Source organism: Rhea pennata, chromosome 8, assembly GCF_028389875.1.
Source record: "Rhea pennata isolate bPtePen1 chromosome 8, bPtePen1.pri, whole genome shotgun sequence".
NCBI classification, from domain to species: Eukaryota; Metazoa; Chordata; class Aves; order Rheiformes; family Rheidae; genus Rhea; species Rhea pennata.
This window is the reverse complement of record NC_084670.1, coordinates 18,055,675-18,073,243: the sequence shown is the minus strand read 5'-3', so window position 1 is coordinate 18,073,243 and position 17,569 is coordinate 18,055,675. Positions and strand designations below refer to the sequence as shown.

General features: G+C 37.8%; 1 protein-coding gene across 8 annotated transcripts in view; it reads left to right on the top strand.

The window, feature by feature from the left end:
* Nucleotides 1–17,569, top strand: part of KYAT3 (kynurenine aminotransferase 3) — a 37,093-nt gene that overhangs the window by 65 nt on the left and 19,459 nt on the right. For 2 of the 8 annotated variants that reach the window (XM_062581145.1, XM_062581143.1), the window contains exons 1-3: nt 10,733–10,804; nt 13,363–13,463; nt 16,494–16,552. In XM_062581145.1, the coding sequence (XP_062437129.1) occupies nt 13,365–13,463; nt 16,494–16,552 (158 nt within the window). In that variant the 5' untranslated portion in view covers nt 10,733–10,804; nt 13,363–13,364. Of the gene's footprint in view, nt 1–10,490; nt 10,582–10,732; nt 10,805–13,304; nt 13,324–13,362; nt 13,464–15,359; nt 15,427–16,493; nt 16,553–17,569 lie in introns of those variants that run through there. The other 6 variants (XM_062581144.1, XM_062581148.1, XM_062581149.1 and 3 more) reach the window with 6 other exon arrangements.

The following is a 17,569-nucleotide window of genomic DNA, read 5'->3' as shown; positions in this document are numbered from 1 at the left end:
TCCTATGAGTGTAGGTTGGAGGAAAAGCGCTTTTCTAGTCTAGAAAAGAAAGAACACCTTCAATATTACAGCATAGTTATATTCTAAGTAACTTAAACTCTTACTAGATCCCACCAGGTCCAATATCTCTATATATTCTGCAGGAATGGGAGTCCTATTATTGTGGCCAGGTATGTCCAATATCCCCCTTTTTCTAAAAGAGACAGACAAAAGAATTACTCTATGGCAAGACCCTTCTGTGATACTTCAGTTTCAGTGAAAATGCAAGAATAATATAAAAAGTCACTGATTACCCAATCTGTTTTAAAAAATAATAATTTCACTTGGATTTCCTCTTTCACTTCTTTTTTTCTCTAGCTGACACTGTAATTCCCCTCTCCTCTCTCCTGCAAAGACTGATTCTGCTTGGGTATATGCATAAAAGCCTGAAAAAAATTGATTCCCACCTAGATTTCTGCAAGTGGGACAAATAGGTTGTTTCTACCTTCTCTACTTACAAACAGCTCAATCTACTCAAGTAATTTTCCTGCCATATTTTCATTCTTAGCAACTTCATGGCAAGAATCAATTCAAAATTCTATTTACAATATAATTATAGTCCTTGCCTTCATTCTACTATAACAATTTTTGTTTGTCTAGTCATCGGCTATTTGGGAAAAAGGTCTATTTTCAAAATACTATTTTTCTTCCATAAAACTCCAAGATCCTTTTCTGCTCACAGCTGTACAAAAAGACTGTGCAATTTAAGCTGCACAGACACTAGATCTTGCAAAAATAATAATTTGCAAATCCTGTATTCAGTACAGATTTAGTTATTTCCATTAATTCCAACTATTAAAATACAGTATACTTTTTTGCAATATAGTCTTGAGAGCCAAAGACTGCAGTCAACCCAAAGTTAAACTAATTATAAATAAAAATTAAACTGACTTTATTATCCAAACTGAATACAAATGCAGGTAAGTATGCTGTGAAAAGCTGCATGTTCATATATTGTTAGCATAGTGGAGAATGTTTAGTCCTATTAGGCTGATAGCTTCTACCTGCTGTGATATACTTTGATTAGTAGTAATTTAACTTCAGATAACCAATTGTCATCACAGGAATAATAAATGTGTGGAATTGTCTGCAGCTGCTGATTTAAGGATTGTTCTTAAATTTTGGTAAACATTAGATGGCAGGCCAGCAATCTTTCTAGGAGACTAATTCCCTTTTGTCTCACAACCTGCTGCTTCCTTAGTTGACTGTGTCTTGATTTCCATCATCAAAGTAAATCTTCTGTTTTATCAGTGTTTCCCTGCTGAAGGATTCCATTTATTTTACCATAATAGAACTATTTCCCCTTTCTGTGAGCAAAATAAATAAGACATCTTATTCTACTACCTTTATTTCTACTAATTCTAAAGTGAAAACTTCATCTCCAGAACCTGTCATACTTTTTTTTTTTTTTTTTTTTTTTGTGTGTGTGTGTGTGAGCTACAGGCTAGAAAGACAAATTAATATTTCATTAAATTATGAAACCAGGAACTGGTTGTGCTGTTGTGCTAAAAATAAAGGGAAAGTATTGGATTAAGCCACAACAGTAGTCACTAATGGTTAATAAGGTTCGACTGAATGAGCATCAGGTTGTAACCTAACCTCCTTATCTTGGTTCTTATTTACTCTGATACTGAATAGCTGCTGGAGAGCCACAACAGAATCACTCAACTCATCACACCCCACAAACCTGAGGAATGATGTCTGAGCAAAGGGAATATTTTGTTAACCACCTACTCAAAAACAACACTGATGTTTTTAGCTGTGCAGCTCCTAAGTACATACCAAACAGATCGAGTTCATCCCTGGGGTTATCTTAGAGCAGCTATTTTAGGATGAATTTCTTCCAGTCTTTCTCAACCAGCACTATCTGGAAAATATTCTTCAGACTTTAGCACCCTTTCTGAGATAATTGTTTGCCTCAGTTATTTATCATATGCTGAAAAACAACAGCTTGACAATCCAAGGAAAACTGAGTTTCATTTCATGCATCATGCCATCTCTGATGTTTTTTAACTTGATATTTAGATGTTATGAAACCAGTTATGAATCTCTTAAGAAGTAACAGTTTCAAATGCTATGCTTAGTGTGACTAATGGATGTCTGAGCATCTACTTCAATCCTTACACTTGCCCAATTCTCGGAATGAGGACCCAAGAAGAATGGGAGAGTTACATAGCAGAGTCCTGTGTATTTAAGAGTAATATTTATAGTCAAATTTTCACTCTAAAATATTTTCAGTTGAACATTCAAATATTGACCTCCGTGATATTAGAAAGACCAGGAGTTGCAGGAGCAACAGCATCTTGACTGGCTATTGCTTTAGCAGCACTTACTTGAAACTGAGAGAGTCCTTTTTAATGAAGTACCTTGTGACAACTTGCCTTGTGATCAAGTACATTTCTGACCATCTGTTTCTCAAGATACTATCTCTTGATATGAAAGGCTAGAGCTTCATAGTCAGGCCAAAGCATGAACTTACGGATAATAACCCTTTAACCTCAAACATGCCCTACTGCCATTTATTCTCCTAAGGAGGAAAAAAAAAAAACCCAAGAATTTAACCTTTATAGGTTTATGGATAATTTAATTTCAGCTCCTGGCACATCACTATTATGTGCTGTTTCTGGCATTTGCTAAAGCTTCTTCTTTCCTTTGGAGAATTTATAAATCACTGCTTACATAGGCTCCAGATCAGTGATCTCCTTGGATAATAATGTGACTTGCAGTTGGGCTGTGTGTATTTTAGAACAATGGTTCCCTCTGCTGGATCTGTGGGCAGTAACAGCCTTGCCTGTACAGGAGGGACCAGTCCAGATCTAGTGCCACAAGCTCAGGCAAGCCCCTTATTTCTTCCAGATGGCTTTGGACAGCGAAGCTAGCAAAGGTTTTAATTCATCAACTTAATATGATAATCATAATAGTCTAATCCAGCATCAACTGGCCAAGAATATCAATTTAGTTTCTGCTCAAGAGAGAAGTATCTCAAAGCTATAGATAGATCCTGGGTCTGATGATTTTAGTAGCTGTCAGCTGAAAACGTTTCATATTCACTTCAAAATGCAGGCAATAAGTCTTGAGCTGTTGTAATTTAGCAAACAAAAAGACCGGAGAAACTCTGATAATATGAAAGAATCCTAGCATAAGAGGACTGGAGCAGGAGGTGCATCCTTGGCTGACTGGATTTCACTGAAGAAGAATCAGATCTGTAGAGCAGGCCAAGAAAGACATACTAGGATAGCCTGTAAAATACAGGATATGTGAGAAGGCAACATGTTCTATTTTGTTTCTGTTCTGTGCTGTTACCTATTCCCTGAGTCTACTTGTGATGAATATAGGCAAAGATACAGCAGCACGTTAAGATCATTTTCTGGCTCATCGTAGTGCAGGCCTCTTAAAACAGAAATGTATGGAAGATACGGTTCTCAGCATCAACCCCTCTTCATAGACGATGGCTGATTTTTATTGACAACTTAAGAGTTGTCACTCTTAAGTGACAATTGGGCCACATGGCAGATAAAATTAATTCAATATTTAGAAATACCTTTGATGGAGATAGACAGGTTTCTCTTCATAGGATGTGTATACAAGGCATCACAGAAGAAGGTGAAATCCTTTAAAAGAGAAAAATATTGTCCACAATGTCTGTGATTCAAATATAAGCCAAAAACAGCGGTTCAATGAATTTTAATTGTCTTACACTTTCTATCTGGCCATCTGTTCCAGACTGCTACTGATAACCAAGGTATGAAATTTTACATGACTTTTTGATTGAAATTGCCATATTTGTATACAGCTGTCTGAGTTCAAATCATACTGTTGTTGGAACTGTGTCCGCAGCTGAGGGAAGAGGGTGAGTTAGAGGGAGGGGAGAGATTACAATTAGAGAGATAAATAAGTAAGATTGTATTTAGTTCGTGTTTTCCACCAGATATAGGATTTGGTCTCAGGGTGGTGCTACATGTGCTTCTAACTCACTTGTACAAACATGATGTAAGAACAACCTGAAGCATTTTGCTGTACAAAGGTACTGTTCACATATTATGCTGAATTGTGGCTTTTGGTGAACTTCAAAACACTTACCTTTACACAGGAAGAGGACTAATAAGCTAAAGATGGGAGGAGAGGAGCAGAAAATACAGACGTACTCCTAAAATAATACTCTTTAGTGAGAAGTTTCCTTTGAAAAGGGAGACTGAGAAGTTCCACAAAAAAGCTGTCAAAAGATTGGAACAAAATGGTACTCAAAAGTAGAACAGGTAACAGTGCTGAAAACTATATTGAGGTTAGACAAACTATATTGAGGTTAGACAGAATAAATCTTCATTAGAAAACAGGAAACAGGTGATTACACAGTAGGTGGTTTGTATTCAGAACAAAGCCTGTATTAAACATGCTGAAGATCTGGTTAGAAAAGATTATGTAAGAAATCTCTCATAAAAAAAAATATTTTTAAAGAGTGTGGAGAGAAAGAAAAAGCTTTGAATAAAGGAGAAACTGGAATGTCAGGATCAAGGACATATTTTAAGTAACTGCAAGAGGGAAAGGAGAAGAAAAGGTACACTATGTATGGTAGCATAGCAATACCTTTCTAAACAGGATGTTTTCTGCTTGTCACCTGCTTTTTAAATACTGAAGAATTAAGGTAACATTTAGATGGTATTGCATTCTTTTCTCCTGGTGATCCTAGCATCTTATTCTTATTGACTAATAGTGAAGTCTTTCTCTGAGTCTTATCAATAGGATTCCCACAGTGGCCTCCAAGTAAACAGAGCAACTGAAGGTATTTGTCCCCTTAATCTTCAACACAAAAGAAATGTTTGATTGCTTTAGTAGCTCTGTAGGCATGAGAAGCTCACATGTGACACTAAATATGGTATTGCTAATGATTGATGTACGCCTGCTAGAGTGCTACTAGCAGATTTAAAATACTTCTAGTGTTTTCTGCATCCAGTGCCATTTGTTTACAAATGCTTTGACTCCTCTGTACAGCTCTAATATTGCAAATACAAGTCAATAAAAATGCACTTAAGGATCTAGCACTTGGAACCTTACATCACATACTTCTCTGTGTAAAAGAAAATATGCTGTAATGTAATTGTATGCAGATCCAGGCTTCTCACATACATCTAGCTCTTTCACTTATGCTATATCTTATTTTTACATTTCACTTGCTCTGTGCAGAGGTGAAAAAGTTTTACACATACTAATTATTTCATTAATGTCAGTTTCTGGTTGCTCAGCACTGCTGCAAAGTCTTGTATTTCTAGTCAATCCAGAACTTGTCTGAAGACATCTTTATGCTTACTGTGGAGACTAGGTTAATGTACTGGAAATAGGAAGTTCTTCAGTAAGAAACTACTTATTGTGCTGTTTTATGTAATCACTGAAGCTTTATATTCGTTTAGGTAGTATACATGCTGCTGTGACTTCAGCTGAGCCCAATCAAGAGCTTATCCCTCCAACTTCTGGTTGCTGATTACAGTCCCCAACTTTTTTTCCACCAGAAATTACTATTTTCTCAGAACTGCAGTCTGATTTGTGTGTGTTGTCACCCACCAATCTGATCCAACTAAAATTAATCAGATCAGTTTAAACATTTGGAGGGTTTCTTTAACCTGCATCATTTTGAAGGAACCAGCTTAGAAGCAAACAATATAAGATCTTTCCCATTTAAGTCATCCTTACAATAAACCAGGATTTGTTTGGTACCTTGCAGACTTAGATCCTCAGGGAAGTTGTTAAATCAAAAGACCAAAGCACATTTCTTTGTCTTTCAGTGCACTTTCATTCTAGACTATATCTTACTCACGTCAGTCTTCTTTCTTAATATGTAGATTGAGGTTGTTTGGTGGTTTATCTCACAAATTTATTCCCAATACCCCTCTAGAAGGTGAAAAGAACTGTTCCCGTGCTATTTGTAGTCCTTGCTAGAAAATATGTCACAGAATCACTTTCTGGTAGCTTGAGGAATCCCTAACAGTACATTGCTCTTTTGATAGATTGCTCTTTTGATGATGATATCTTACATCTCAGGCAGAAACTTGGCTTTTCCTCTTTGAAGGACATGGAAATGATGAGACGAAAAGGTCTGTTTTTCTGAAGTGTTTCTTTCCAAATTTATGTATGGAGAAAGCACCTCTAGAATCTGTCAGAAAGTATTTCCTTTGTCATAGCCATTTTCATTATTAATGGCTTGATTCCACAGGGAAAAAAAGCTAGCCAGGCTGGCTTCATTACGTATATCACTAGCCTTCATTACATAGAAATCTTTAAATAATTTTATATAGTCAAAGATACATAGACCTATTTTAAAACCAAATTGACAGTATGAATAATGTCCAGATAAATGCATATTAATTCTTTTACTGATAATGCTAAGAAATACCAGAGCTATCCACCACCATTTTACTCTGCAGTTATGTTCATTTTTGTTTGAGATTTACAAACTGTATGCAGTCATTTAGAACAGGAGAGTTGCTAGCACCTGCTAGGATTAGATCTTCAGAGACGATAAAGACAGTATAATCTAAACTCTAGGATCAAACTAATTGGCTATGATGCCATTTTCAAAATAGTGCCAAGCATATACAGTAGCTATTATCTGATAAGTAAATTGTTACAGTACAGCTTAACAGACAAAAAAATAATATTTTTGAATGAGAATCAAAGTAAATACTAAATGTATACTGCACAGTCTGCTGCAAGGAGTTCCTTGGCACATGTCTGGGATGTTTTATCTTAAAAAAAAAATGTACTTAGACACAAGTCATTTAGCTCATCCCAAATGACTGAAAAGTCTTACACGTTTGTTTAATATTGCTTAGTGTATGAGTAATATAGGAAATTCTGCCTGTAGACTTTCCAGTTTAGTAGACCCCCCTGATGCAATACAGCATTAATCACCTAGTGCAGGAGCAGCCAGACAGCTACATCCTCTTTCCAAATCCAGACTGGCTGGATTCAGCCTTTAAGGAATAAAGCTTAGCCTGTGAGATATCTGGGCTGTGTTCCTTCATCTGTGTTATGGCACATTTTATTTAAGGTAGCACACTAATTTCTTAGAACATTTCTTTAAAAAACTTTTAGAAAGACAAGAGTCGCACTGTTTTTGCTGAACAGGGCTTACAGCCACAAGAAGGCAGATTGTGAAATGTGAGCACAGCAGTGGGCTGGGAGTGAGGTGGCTACTTCCCTCTTGAGAGACTCCAAGTTATCCCAGGCTTAGAAATGCGTGTGTGTCCTGCACAGAGGTGTGAGTTTAAGGCCTGGCACCAAACTGTTCCTGGCATCAGTGTGTTGTCCTGTGCTTTTGCTTGAAAATATGGACTGTTAGCATGGCAGTTGTGTAGTACTGAGTAGAAGAAGATAGCAAGAAGAGGAACTATGAGCAAAGAAATTACCTGTTGTCCACTTGATTTTGTGATCAGAAAAACACGTTTTCATCCATTTCTTGTTAGCAAACAAGACTGTCAAAAACTTATGCTTCATTGGTAATATATTTTTTTCCTCCTGACAAAAAGATTCCTTCAGCCCTAAATTCATGGAAAAAGAAAATTACAATGCTTATGTGCCTTTTCAAACTCTCTCATGTATAAGATTTTCTTTTCGTGATTTGCATGCTAGCACTTTGGAAAGCACTGACTATACTCCAATGGAAAGATGACCTAAATTTTATGGTTTTCACCCCTACCTTGATTTGACCAAGAGGTACATTCATTAGGATCTTGTCTACTGCAGCTACGGTAGAAAACTTTTAAGAGGCAAAACTTAGTTGAAGTCACCTGACTTTCTATGTACTGTTACTAGTGTGATCTGAACTGCATCCAAGGCCTATAAAGTAATTTTCTCCTCTCTAATTGAACTAGCTCTCACTGATCTGTTTTGAAGTATAGAGATTCCTGACTACATTTCTGCTTTTACAAATAGGATGTAGCTGGGTTATATCAAAAGAAACTCACCTAATAATGCACAAATTCTTACTTCTAATGAATGTGTGTTAAGCAGTTAAATTAGTCATGCAAGACTATTATCAAAAATAAAGGATGCACTACCATGTGCTGACAAAATGAGTGAAATGCTCCAAAACTTAAAGTCAGTATGAGATACTTAGGGTGTTTAAGAAAAATTCGTATCACTTCAGTGTGGGTGCTGGGAACATTAGGTCTGAGTCTAAGTACCACAATGAATATTACTTCCAAGTACAAAAGACACATTTGAAAATGCCAGTACTTCACCATATGTAAATTTACTGCTTTAACTGAGTCCTGTGATTTTGGACAATTTTCATTTTATGAATACTGTTGAATGCTGCATTTGGAAGAGTTTACTTAATGTATTTAACCTTTAGGCTCAAATATCAATGTTCCTGTTTTCCCTGCTATGCCAGAACTTTGAACAGCTTTTAAAGTTAGCAGTCTCTGAAACGGAAACTTTGGCCCTCACACTGCCAGTATGGCAAGGCTGAACTGTGCTATTACTTTCTCTAATAGCATTGAGACAAGCTTTCTTCAAGCCTTTTGACTGAGATGTGAACTGAGCCTTTTCTGCTTAAAGAATAAAATACTATTAATATTAAATAAAACAAACTATATTGTCAGTTTTGGGGAGGACCTGAAAGATATGCTACTCTGTATAGGTAGCATCTAGAATTTTCACTGTGGTCAGTCATCACATTGGACTTAGATTGCTGCCTAAGCTGGACCTATTACATTTTTTCTGTATTGTCTCAGCTGAAATTTAAACCAAAACCATGGCAGCAGATGCTGTAAAATCGTAACTGAAAGAGCAGACAATATTGCTTTTGCCACACTAATTAAACTGCAGTGGTTCTATTAATCCTTGTGCTCATAAGATTCTGTTTTATGAGAGCTTTCTTTGGTAAGGTCACTTAATCTCGTGAGAGACAATGCATTGGAGCCAGAGAGGAGTTGGGGCAGACATGACTTTAAAGCCCTCTTTATTCTTCCTTGTATCAGCTGATCCGATGAACACTGAGCAACTCTTAAAGGGGGCAGGAATCAAATACTCTGTTTCATTAGCTGAGGGTGAATCAACAGTATAACATCCCTTCAAATTTATGTATAGTGAACCTAGAGTAGTGGTGTTGTGCAGAAGTCAGTGTGCAGAATGTTGCCTGGATTTTCCAGTTAGGTCTGCTTTGTACAAGAAATTCTGTGAAAAATACGAACATCAGGGTTACAAACGGCCAACAGAAGGCTGAAGTCTCCCTTTCTGAATCTCTTCATGGCAAGGCAAGATTTGTGATTTGCTGCCCTCCAGCGGGTACTTTGAGAGGTTATCTTTAAAAGTGCATTACTGCCGAAAGACACAGTAGAAATACCATGTTTTGAGAACGCTAGAATTTTCAAAAGGCATTACTGAAAAAGTAATGAAGTGTTAAGTTCTCTGCATGTCATATTTAGGATCAAAAATCATAGCTGTGTCCCTTTTCTTAATTTTGCTATTTTTTTGTTCTCATCAGTATTTCTGCATCCAAGTTCTAGTTTGTTCTCTGAAACTCTCTCTTCACATTCTCTTTTCACATGGGTACAGATTATAGATATAACACAATATAAACAGGAATAATATCTAAGTAGCAACAGTATCTAGTGCATCTAATATTATCTGCATTCTGTCTGCTAATCTTTCTCTTCATGACTATTATTTATATGCTAGATCTTTCTAGCATCAAAGAAAATATTTAAAAATTAAAGAGGACTTGCTATAAAAAGTATGTTCTTATGTCATATGCAGTTCTTTATTTAAATGTTTATCTATATTACTGAATGTTTTAGAACTAGAGTTGAATTTGACATGTAATGTCATGCCACTTCTACAGCCCCCCCCCCCAATAAAAAATCTGATTTGTGTTTTCATTCAGCTCTGTACCGTTCTAAGATGCGGGATATTAAAATAACAATATATTACTGAGCATACCAAATCTATTTTAAGGAAAGCTTAGACTACTATAAATAACTGAGTTACAGAGTCTTTCTCCAAATGCTGTAAACTGATGTTGATATTCAGGCAAAGTGTTTTTTTTGTTAAGATTTACAAAAGCAGTAAAAAAAAAAAAGTCGCAAAAAGGCATTTTAAAATATCCTTATTTTTTCTGTAACTGAACGGCAGAGTTTGGTGGCGATGCGGTCGGTGCTGAGGAAAGGGAGCTTCCCGAGACTGCTGCCGCTGGCAGCAGCGGGGCGCGGCGCGGCGCGAGCAGGCTCCCAGCCCGCGTCCCCGCTCCCTCCGCTCGCCCGCCGGGGCAGCTGTGTTTGAGCCGAGCAGGTCTCCGTTTCCCCCGGCTCAGAGAGGGGCTTCAGCCATGTAAATCCAGCCTACCCGGGGCAGGCCTGAGCCGGTAGGACACCTGGGTAAGCCGGCCAGCGCCGCCCTTTCCCGGATGAGGGGTCAAGTGAGGCGCGAGCGGATGTTCCCGGCCTCGCCGTTCGCTCCTTCCGGAGGGGCGGCACGGCGGGGTCGCCAGCGAGCGCGGTTTGCGCTGAGCCGCGACGCGCTTTGACGCTGCTCTGGTGGCCCGCACGGGTGCGTGCGCGTGTGCACGGGGTGTGAAACTTCCTGTGAGCAGCCCCTTGGCGTGGCGCCTGCGCTTCCCGCCGCGCCGCGCCGCGCCTCAGCAGCGCCTCCGCACCCGCGCGCCGCGCCGCGCCGCCGCCATTTCGCGGCGCTCCCCGGGGCGCGGGCGGACCCGCCCCTCGAGGCGCCGGGGCGGGGCGGTGGCGGCGGCTCCTCCCCGCGGCGCCCGGCGGTGAGTCGCGGTGGCGGGAGCGACGCGGCCGGGCCGCGGCCTCGGCCTCGCGGTGGCGGCGCCCGCGTCGTGGCGGAGGGCGCGGGCGGGCGGGCGCTGCGGCCCGCGGCGGTGCCCGCGGCGGTGCCCGCGGCGGTGCCCGCGGCGGTGCCCGCGGCGGTGCCCGCGGCGGTGCCCGCGGCGGTGCCCGCGGCTCCCGGGCGCCCCGGCGCGTGCTGGCGCGACGCCGGCGGGCGGGCGGGCGGGCGTCCTCGGAAGCGCGGTGCTAAATGCAAATGCCAAAAGCGGCCGTAGCGGCGCGGGGAAGGCAAAAGCGCCACAGCCTGGTCCCGCTGCTCAGCCCACGTTGTGAAACGCTCGTTGCTTCTTGCTCAGTTTTTTCCTTTCCATGGAGGCTGTGGAAGAGGAAATAACAAAACGTTGTCTAGGATGACAGGTCCTTCACATACATACACAAGCTTTTAAGTTAGCAGTGGGATACTTTAAGGATGCTTTAAGTATGAGCCGGGTATTAGGAGCAGTTTTCTTGGCTTGATTAGTGAGCTGTTACCTTTACATGGTAGAAAAAAGTTTTGAAGAGGACTCAGCAGGATGGCACCCTCTCTTTCTGCAGAGCTTGTATCCTCCAGGCACATGCACGTGAAGGTACAAGCTTTCAAACACTAAACGAAGTTCAGTTGAGACGTGATATGCTTCTAAGTTTACATATCTGACAAATATTAAATATAACACAGGTGGAACAGTGATTAAATGTGCATTATTGTGGAGTCTGAATGACTTACCTTGTTTCTAGGAACCACAACTGAAAGGTTTTACCTGTGTTGCAGAAGTTATAAAGCACTGTATGAGCGAAATGATTGTTAGTATGCAGATTTCCCACCTGAACATCCAGGGAGTTCCCATCACAAAGTTTTCCTATACCTTCCAGTCTAGTTTAATTTGTCAAATCTCATGATCACAGACTCTTAAACTGGATTTCTAGCCAGAATGAAAAACACTAGACCCACTAAAAAGCTTTTACCATATTGACCTCTCTGACAGTGCGCTTTCCTTCTCACTCTCCAACAAAAAAGGAAGCTGCAAGAGTAGTTGTTTTTCCACTTTCTTTCTCTTGCATATTAACTTTCTTTTTTTTCCTCTATGGAAGTTCAAGTATGATTGCCAGAAGGACTGAATATGAGTAAAACTGAATGATTTCAGAACTTCGAAAATCAGAATGAGGTGAAAAATATTCCTAGCTGTAAATTTCTGACCTTAACAGGCATTACTCTTGGTCAAAAAGCCAGTGTCTGATCCCAAGTCTACTGAAATAAAGACTTTAATAAGGCTAGGAAAGAAAAATATAATGCTCTTTCATTCTCTTACAAAAAGACCAGTGCATTTTCTATGTGTGAAGAATCTTACAAGTTTTTAAAAGAATTTAAGGAGGGTTTGAAACACCTCTGTAGCTTCTAGTGCAGTGTAACTACTGTGCTGTAAGAAATTATCCATCTTGATGGGAACAACGATAGGACAGACGTTATAAGCTGTCTCATGCTGAGCAAAGTCATTGACTTTGCTTCTTGCTCAGTTTTTTCCTTTCCATGGAGGCTATGGAAGAGGAAATAACAAAACATTGTCTAGGATGACAGGTCCTTCACATACACAAGCTTTTAAGTCATTGACAGTATATACATACTTAATGTATATACTGATCTTACTAAACAGATATATTTTCTGTCTTTAACAATATCTGCTGACTAGTGTCAGAGATTTAATTACTGTTCATTTGGTTAGCCATCTGGGCCAGCAGAGTTAAGGAAATTACTATTTTTTCTTGTGAAGGAAGTGTCAATGAATTGCAGCTTGCCATACAATGGAATTGCATGGTATTTTGAAGGTCTAAGTGAGTTACCTAGAATGCCTATTCGTAGATAGTACTGTGTGAGAAAGATCCTAGTCTCACAGTTGAGACTGAGTTTGTAGCACTAGAATAAGAGAAAGGCAAAATGAATTTTTTTAAAAACCTAACTTATTTGATAAGACATCATTAACAGTTTCTAAATAAGGAGCCCTTTTTTATTAACTCACTTTTAAAATGTGAAGAACACTTTCTGGTTCAGTTGAAACACTTGACTGAACACTGTTTTGAAACACTTGGAAATGGAAACTGATTTTAAATATGTTTTTTTTATTGTGCTCTTTTTATATTGTTTTTGAATTGGCCACTTTGATATCAAATTTTATTACATGAATACAGTTTCACACCAATTTTAATAGAGATTTCAACCTTTAATTGCAATTAGTCTTTGTTTTCATTCAAGGAAAAAGTCAGTGCTGGTAAATAGAGGAAAGCTTCCTCAGAAACGTTCTACAGCCCTATCAGTTAAAAAGTTTCATCTTCTATATTTAGATATGTGATAAGGTAATAATTTTCTAGAACTGATTTCAATGAAAGAAAATCACTGAAGGGAAGAGAAAGAAAGATCTGAGCATTTAAAATTGCCCATTGATGTGCAGGAAAGTCATTCGTGGGATATGTAAGTATTTTTCGGTTTACTTATTTAATTATTATGCAGGCATGCTTTTTGCTTCACGAAGCTTCCGTTGCCTTGGCATTAGAACACACTTACTACCCTCAGCTTGGCCTTCCAAATCCATCAGGTTTTCAGCCTTTGAAGTAAGTATCATCAATTTCACAAATTAAACTATTTAATGTAATATTTATTTTAGAGATGGACTGATTTTTTAATGTTACCAGTAAATACACATTAGATTGGGCCCTACTTTGGTTTTGAATTGATTTTTGCCAGGCAGTTTAAAATTTGTTGATCCTATGTGAGAGAGTCTACAAAACTTTGCTTTCTATAGCTATATTTTCTTTATTTCTTGTTATATTGTTCCAACATTTAATAGCTAGACCAAAATAAGTTATTCAAATCAGTCAAATATTTAACTTTAAAAGCACAATGGAATTTGGTGATTATTACTGTGTGTATATCTTTCCAACTTTAAAGTTGGAGAATAAACTTTATTTTATACAGACTCATCTTAATTTCCTAGACTAATTGCTTATGAGACTGAGTAAGTTCATTTTAAGTCTTCCAGTTCTGTTGAAAGAAAACAGAGCTTTGCAACATGATGAATAGTCGGAGGTCAGAAATTTCAATGCATGTAGAATTTTGGAATATAAATTGCATTCCCAGTTCAGAGCAAGAGTTCACCTAGTTAATGATCTGTGTCAACTAAGGCACATATCAGATCCTCCAGAACAAATGTGCAGACCTTTACACGGGACAGTTAGAACATAGGTTGCCCAGAGAAGTTTTCTTTTAACACGCAAGCCACTTCTGAGGTCGAGTTTTGCCTGAGTGAGCTTTTCATATGCTGTAAGTATTTGTGAGCTCTTTAATGTAGCTGGATGGTCTCGCTTATCATGACCTTAACCCTTTTTCTCTTTTTCTTTCTTCCTTTTTTTTTTCTTTTCGGCTTTTAAAAATTCTCTTAAGCTCTTGGCTTCAATTGTAGCTTTTGCCGATGAATTTTGCAACTTAATTATGCACCATGTAAAAGTATTTGCTTCTGTCAGTATTAAACTGCCATTCACTTTGACCACAAGTTTCTTTGTATTATGCAGAAAGGTAAATAGGAGCAGCACGTGATTTTCTGTCTAAAGTGATCAGCGTTAGGGAAAGCAGAAAGTCACAGCTAGATCTTGATGGGGAAATTGCTCGCCTGCTTAAACTAATCGAGATGCTAGCCTATATCTAAAAATGGCTTGAAGATTATCAAGTGGTGACATAACTGGACCAAAACAAAAAAGAATCCTAAGAATTCTCATGACCTTCTGGAAGAAAGAATTCTACTTAACAAGTCATTTCTAAAATGTCAGCTAATTGGTTGACTTTCTCAAAGTAAAGGAATGAGCTGGACCTAAGCCTCATTCCAACTGGATCTGTGGAAGCCTGAAAACTAACACAGCTCCAGCTATTTTGTTCCATAACTAGTTTCAAGATAAAAGAAAAAATAAGCAAGAAGGCTTGAATTAAACTAACTTAAAATAGTATGAGAGCTACATTAGACAAAGTCTTATTTTATTTGTCAATATATTTTAACTAAGGAAGGTTACTTAATGTAGTTAATATTTACCTTATCTTTAGTGATAAAAGTCCTGCAGTTGATAAACCTTTGGCTTTTATCAATTTAAAACAATTTCAAGAAGAGTTACCCATAGAGAATTCTCATTACTAACTAGAAAGATTCAGGATGAGACTTTTTACTCCTTGTAGTGTGAGTAGTCTAGCATGTGAAAAGGGCGAGAGCTCGCAGAGTGATACCTGAGTTACTGATTTGAATAGTACAGCCAGACATTAATCATATTTAATGGATATCAATGCTGAATTCATCTTTTAAATGTGGATATTTCTGAGTAGATGCAATTCAGGTTACCTAGTAAGAGCTCCTTCTTAACCATGGTGTGTGTCTTGTGTCAAGAATTACAAATTCAGCTATCCAGTTGTCCTAAATGGATTGTTTTCTTCCTGAGGACAAATGGGAAGTATTCTGTGCTTGATTCCTCTGGTGTTTGTGTCTCACAGACTAGGTCAGAATCAGATCCTCAGAGAAGACATGAGAACAGAGAAGTATGTTAATTTTATAGCTTCCTATTCTTCAAATTATTATGTATATGGTAACTTCATTGCCAAAACAGGTAAACGTATACCTGCAAAACACTTCTGTTATGAGTCATTCCCATTGATTCAAAGTTGAGACTTTGTAATGGTAACTGAATGTTTTTCTTTCTCAAATAGAAGCTAGAGTATGCTTTCTGAGTCTTTCAGACAACAATAGTAGCTAACAGTGGTAAAAGTCACTATAATCAGTAGTCTGACTGAAAGGCATAGGAACATCTGGAGTATTGAGTATCAGGGATTGATTTGTCTAATGAATTTCTTTCCAGTGTCAGGCTAGCTTACAACGATAGGAGTGTGCTGCTTTATTTTTTTGCTTGCACATGCAAATAAATCTGAGAAAGTTTTTTCTAACTTTTTTTTAAGCTTAAAAATACCAGAAATGTCAGTCTATTTTTGTCTGTCTTTATAGGGAGGATTCAATGAAGATCTTTTTTAAATTAGTTTTCTAAGAGTTTAATTGAAGAACTGAATATATAGCAAAACTTAGATTCTAATGCGGTTTTGCCATTTTGCAAATAAATATTTAAATGTTTTAACAGTCTGAATGAAAATACAAAATGTCTTTCCTATTTTCCAGTTACTCATCAGTTTTACAAAGATAATTACATAGAAAACAGGCTTTCCAAACTGGATTTGGCCAGAAATAACTCAGTCTTTAAGTCTTTAGTGTATCATAAGAAAAGAAAGAATGTACAAACCATATTTTTTTCTTTCTAGGTCATCTCTTAAAGCTTTTGCGCTAAATTATGCCACTGCTCCAACCTTGTTCTAAGTTCAGTGGGTTTAGATAATAATGAATGAGAATTTAGGCCATATTTATGTATTTTCATGTTAGTCTGAATTCAAGGTATTATAGAAGCTTTGATGAAAGACTATAGTTTTAAATAACTACTGAATTCAGCTGGCAATGGTATATTTGAAAAAGAGTGAAGGAGAGTTTGTCATGCAGAATCCAACAAGATAGCACTTTGTCTTTCTTAACAAAATTCTTCTGTGTGTTTATTTTGATCTTGCAGACAATGCCCTTCAAACACAAAAACACAAAACGTATTGAAGGCCTTGATAGCAGTGTGTGGTAAGTAAAAGAAAAATTTCAGAATTTCAGTAAATTTCAGAAAACGTCTTTGGCTGATATATTTTCTTTCTGAATTGATAATTATTGCCGATAAGCATCACAAAGGTGTATATAGCAGTTGCTGTCTCTGCTGAAATATATTTGGCACCTGCTTAAAGGACAGAAGCAATGAAACATTCTGTTAAATTTGTGAATTACTTCTTTTTCTTGAGCTTTAACTATTAGGCTTCTGGATATCTAGTGAAAAAGACAAGTATAACTCTTGGATATGGTGGTATAGCAGACTTTCGAATTTACATATTAATTTTGTTAAACAGTGTATTTCAGTTATTCTTACTTTTTTGAAAACATGAATAGGACTTTTTTTAAACCACTATACTTGTCTTTATAATATGTCCCATTATTTTTAGTATACCGTTTCCTAGGTATTAAATTAGTCTCAAATCAGTATTAAATACATCACTGATAAAAATGGGATTTTGGTAGTTGGATAACAGCACCGTATTAGGCTTGCATTAGTTGTGCGTATGTGTATATATACACACACCAGTTGTGTGTGTGTGTGTGTAACACACAGAAGGTGCTTTGGTCATCCTGCTTCAGATTTATTTTTAGCAATTTCTATTTATTTTACAGAATTGTGAAGCTGTATTTTTTGTGTGTGTGTGTAACTCTTGCTAAAATTTGGGTAGTTAGGAAAGAGTAAAATGCAAAACTTACCTATGAATGAAGGAAAAATATTTGATCAAGAATTCTAAAGTTAGTTTTTGGCAGGGTACTAGGAACAGTTAGTGAACAACCTGAAACAATCCACTGCCTAAAATCTGTCTCTCAAAAAAAGAAAATTTACAATGCTGTGAGATGACTGGATAGCTTAAATAGCACCTTCATTTGACAGAATCTAGCCTTTAAATCGTTTTATGTGCCTGTTCTAATTAGGTTTACCTCATCTTGCAAGGAAGATAGTGTTGACTTTCTGCTTTTATGCAGGGTTACTATTTGTTTATATGTGTGTCC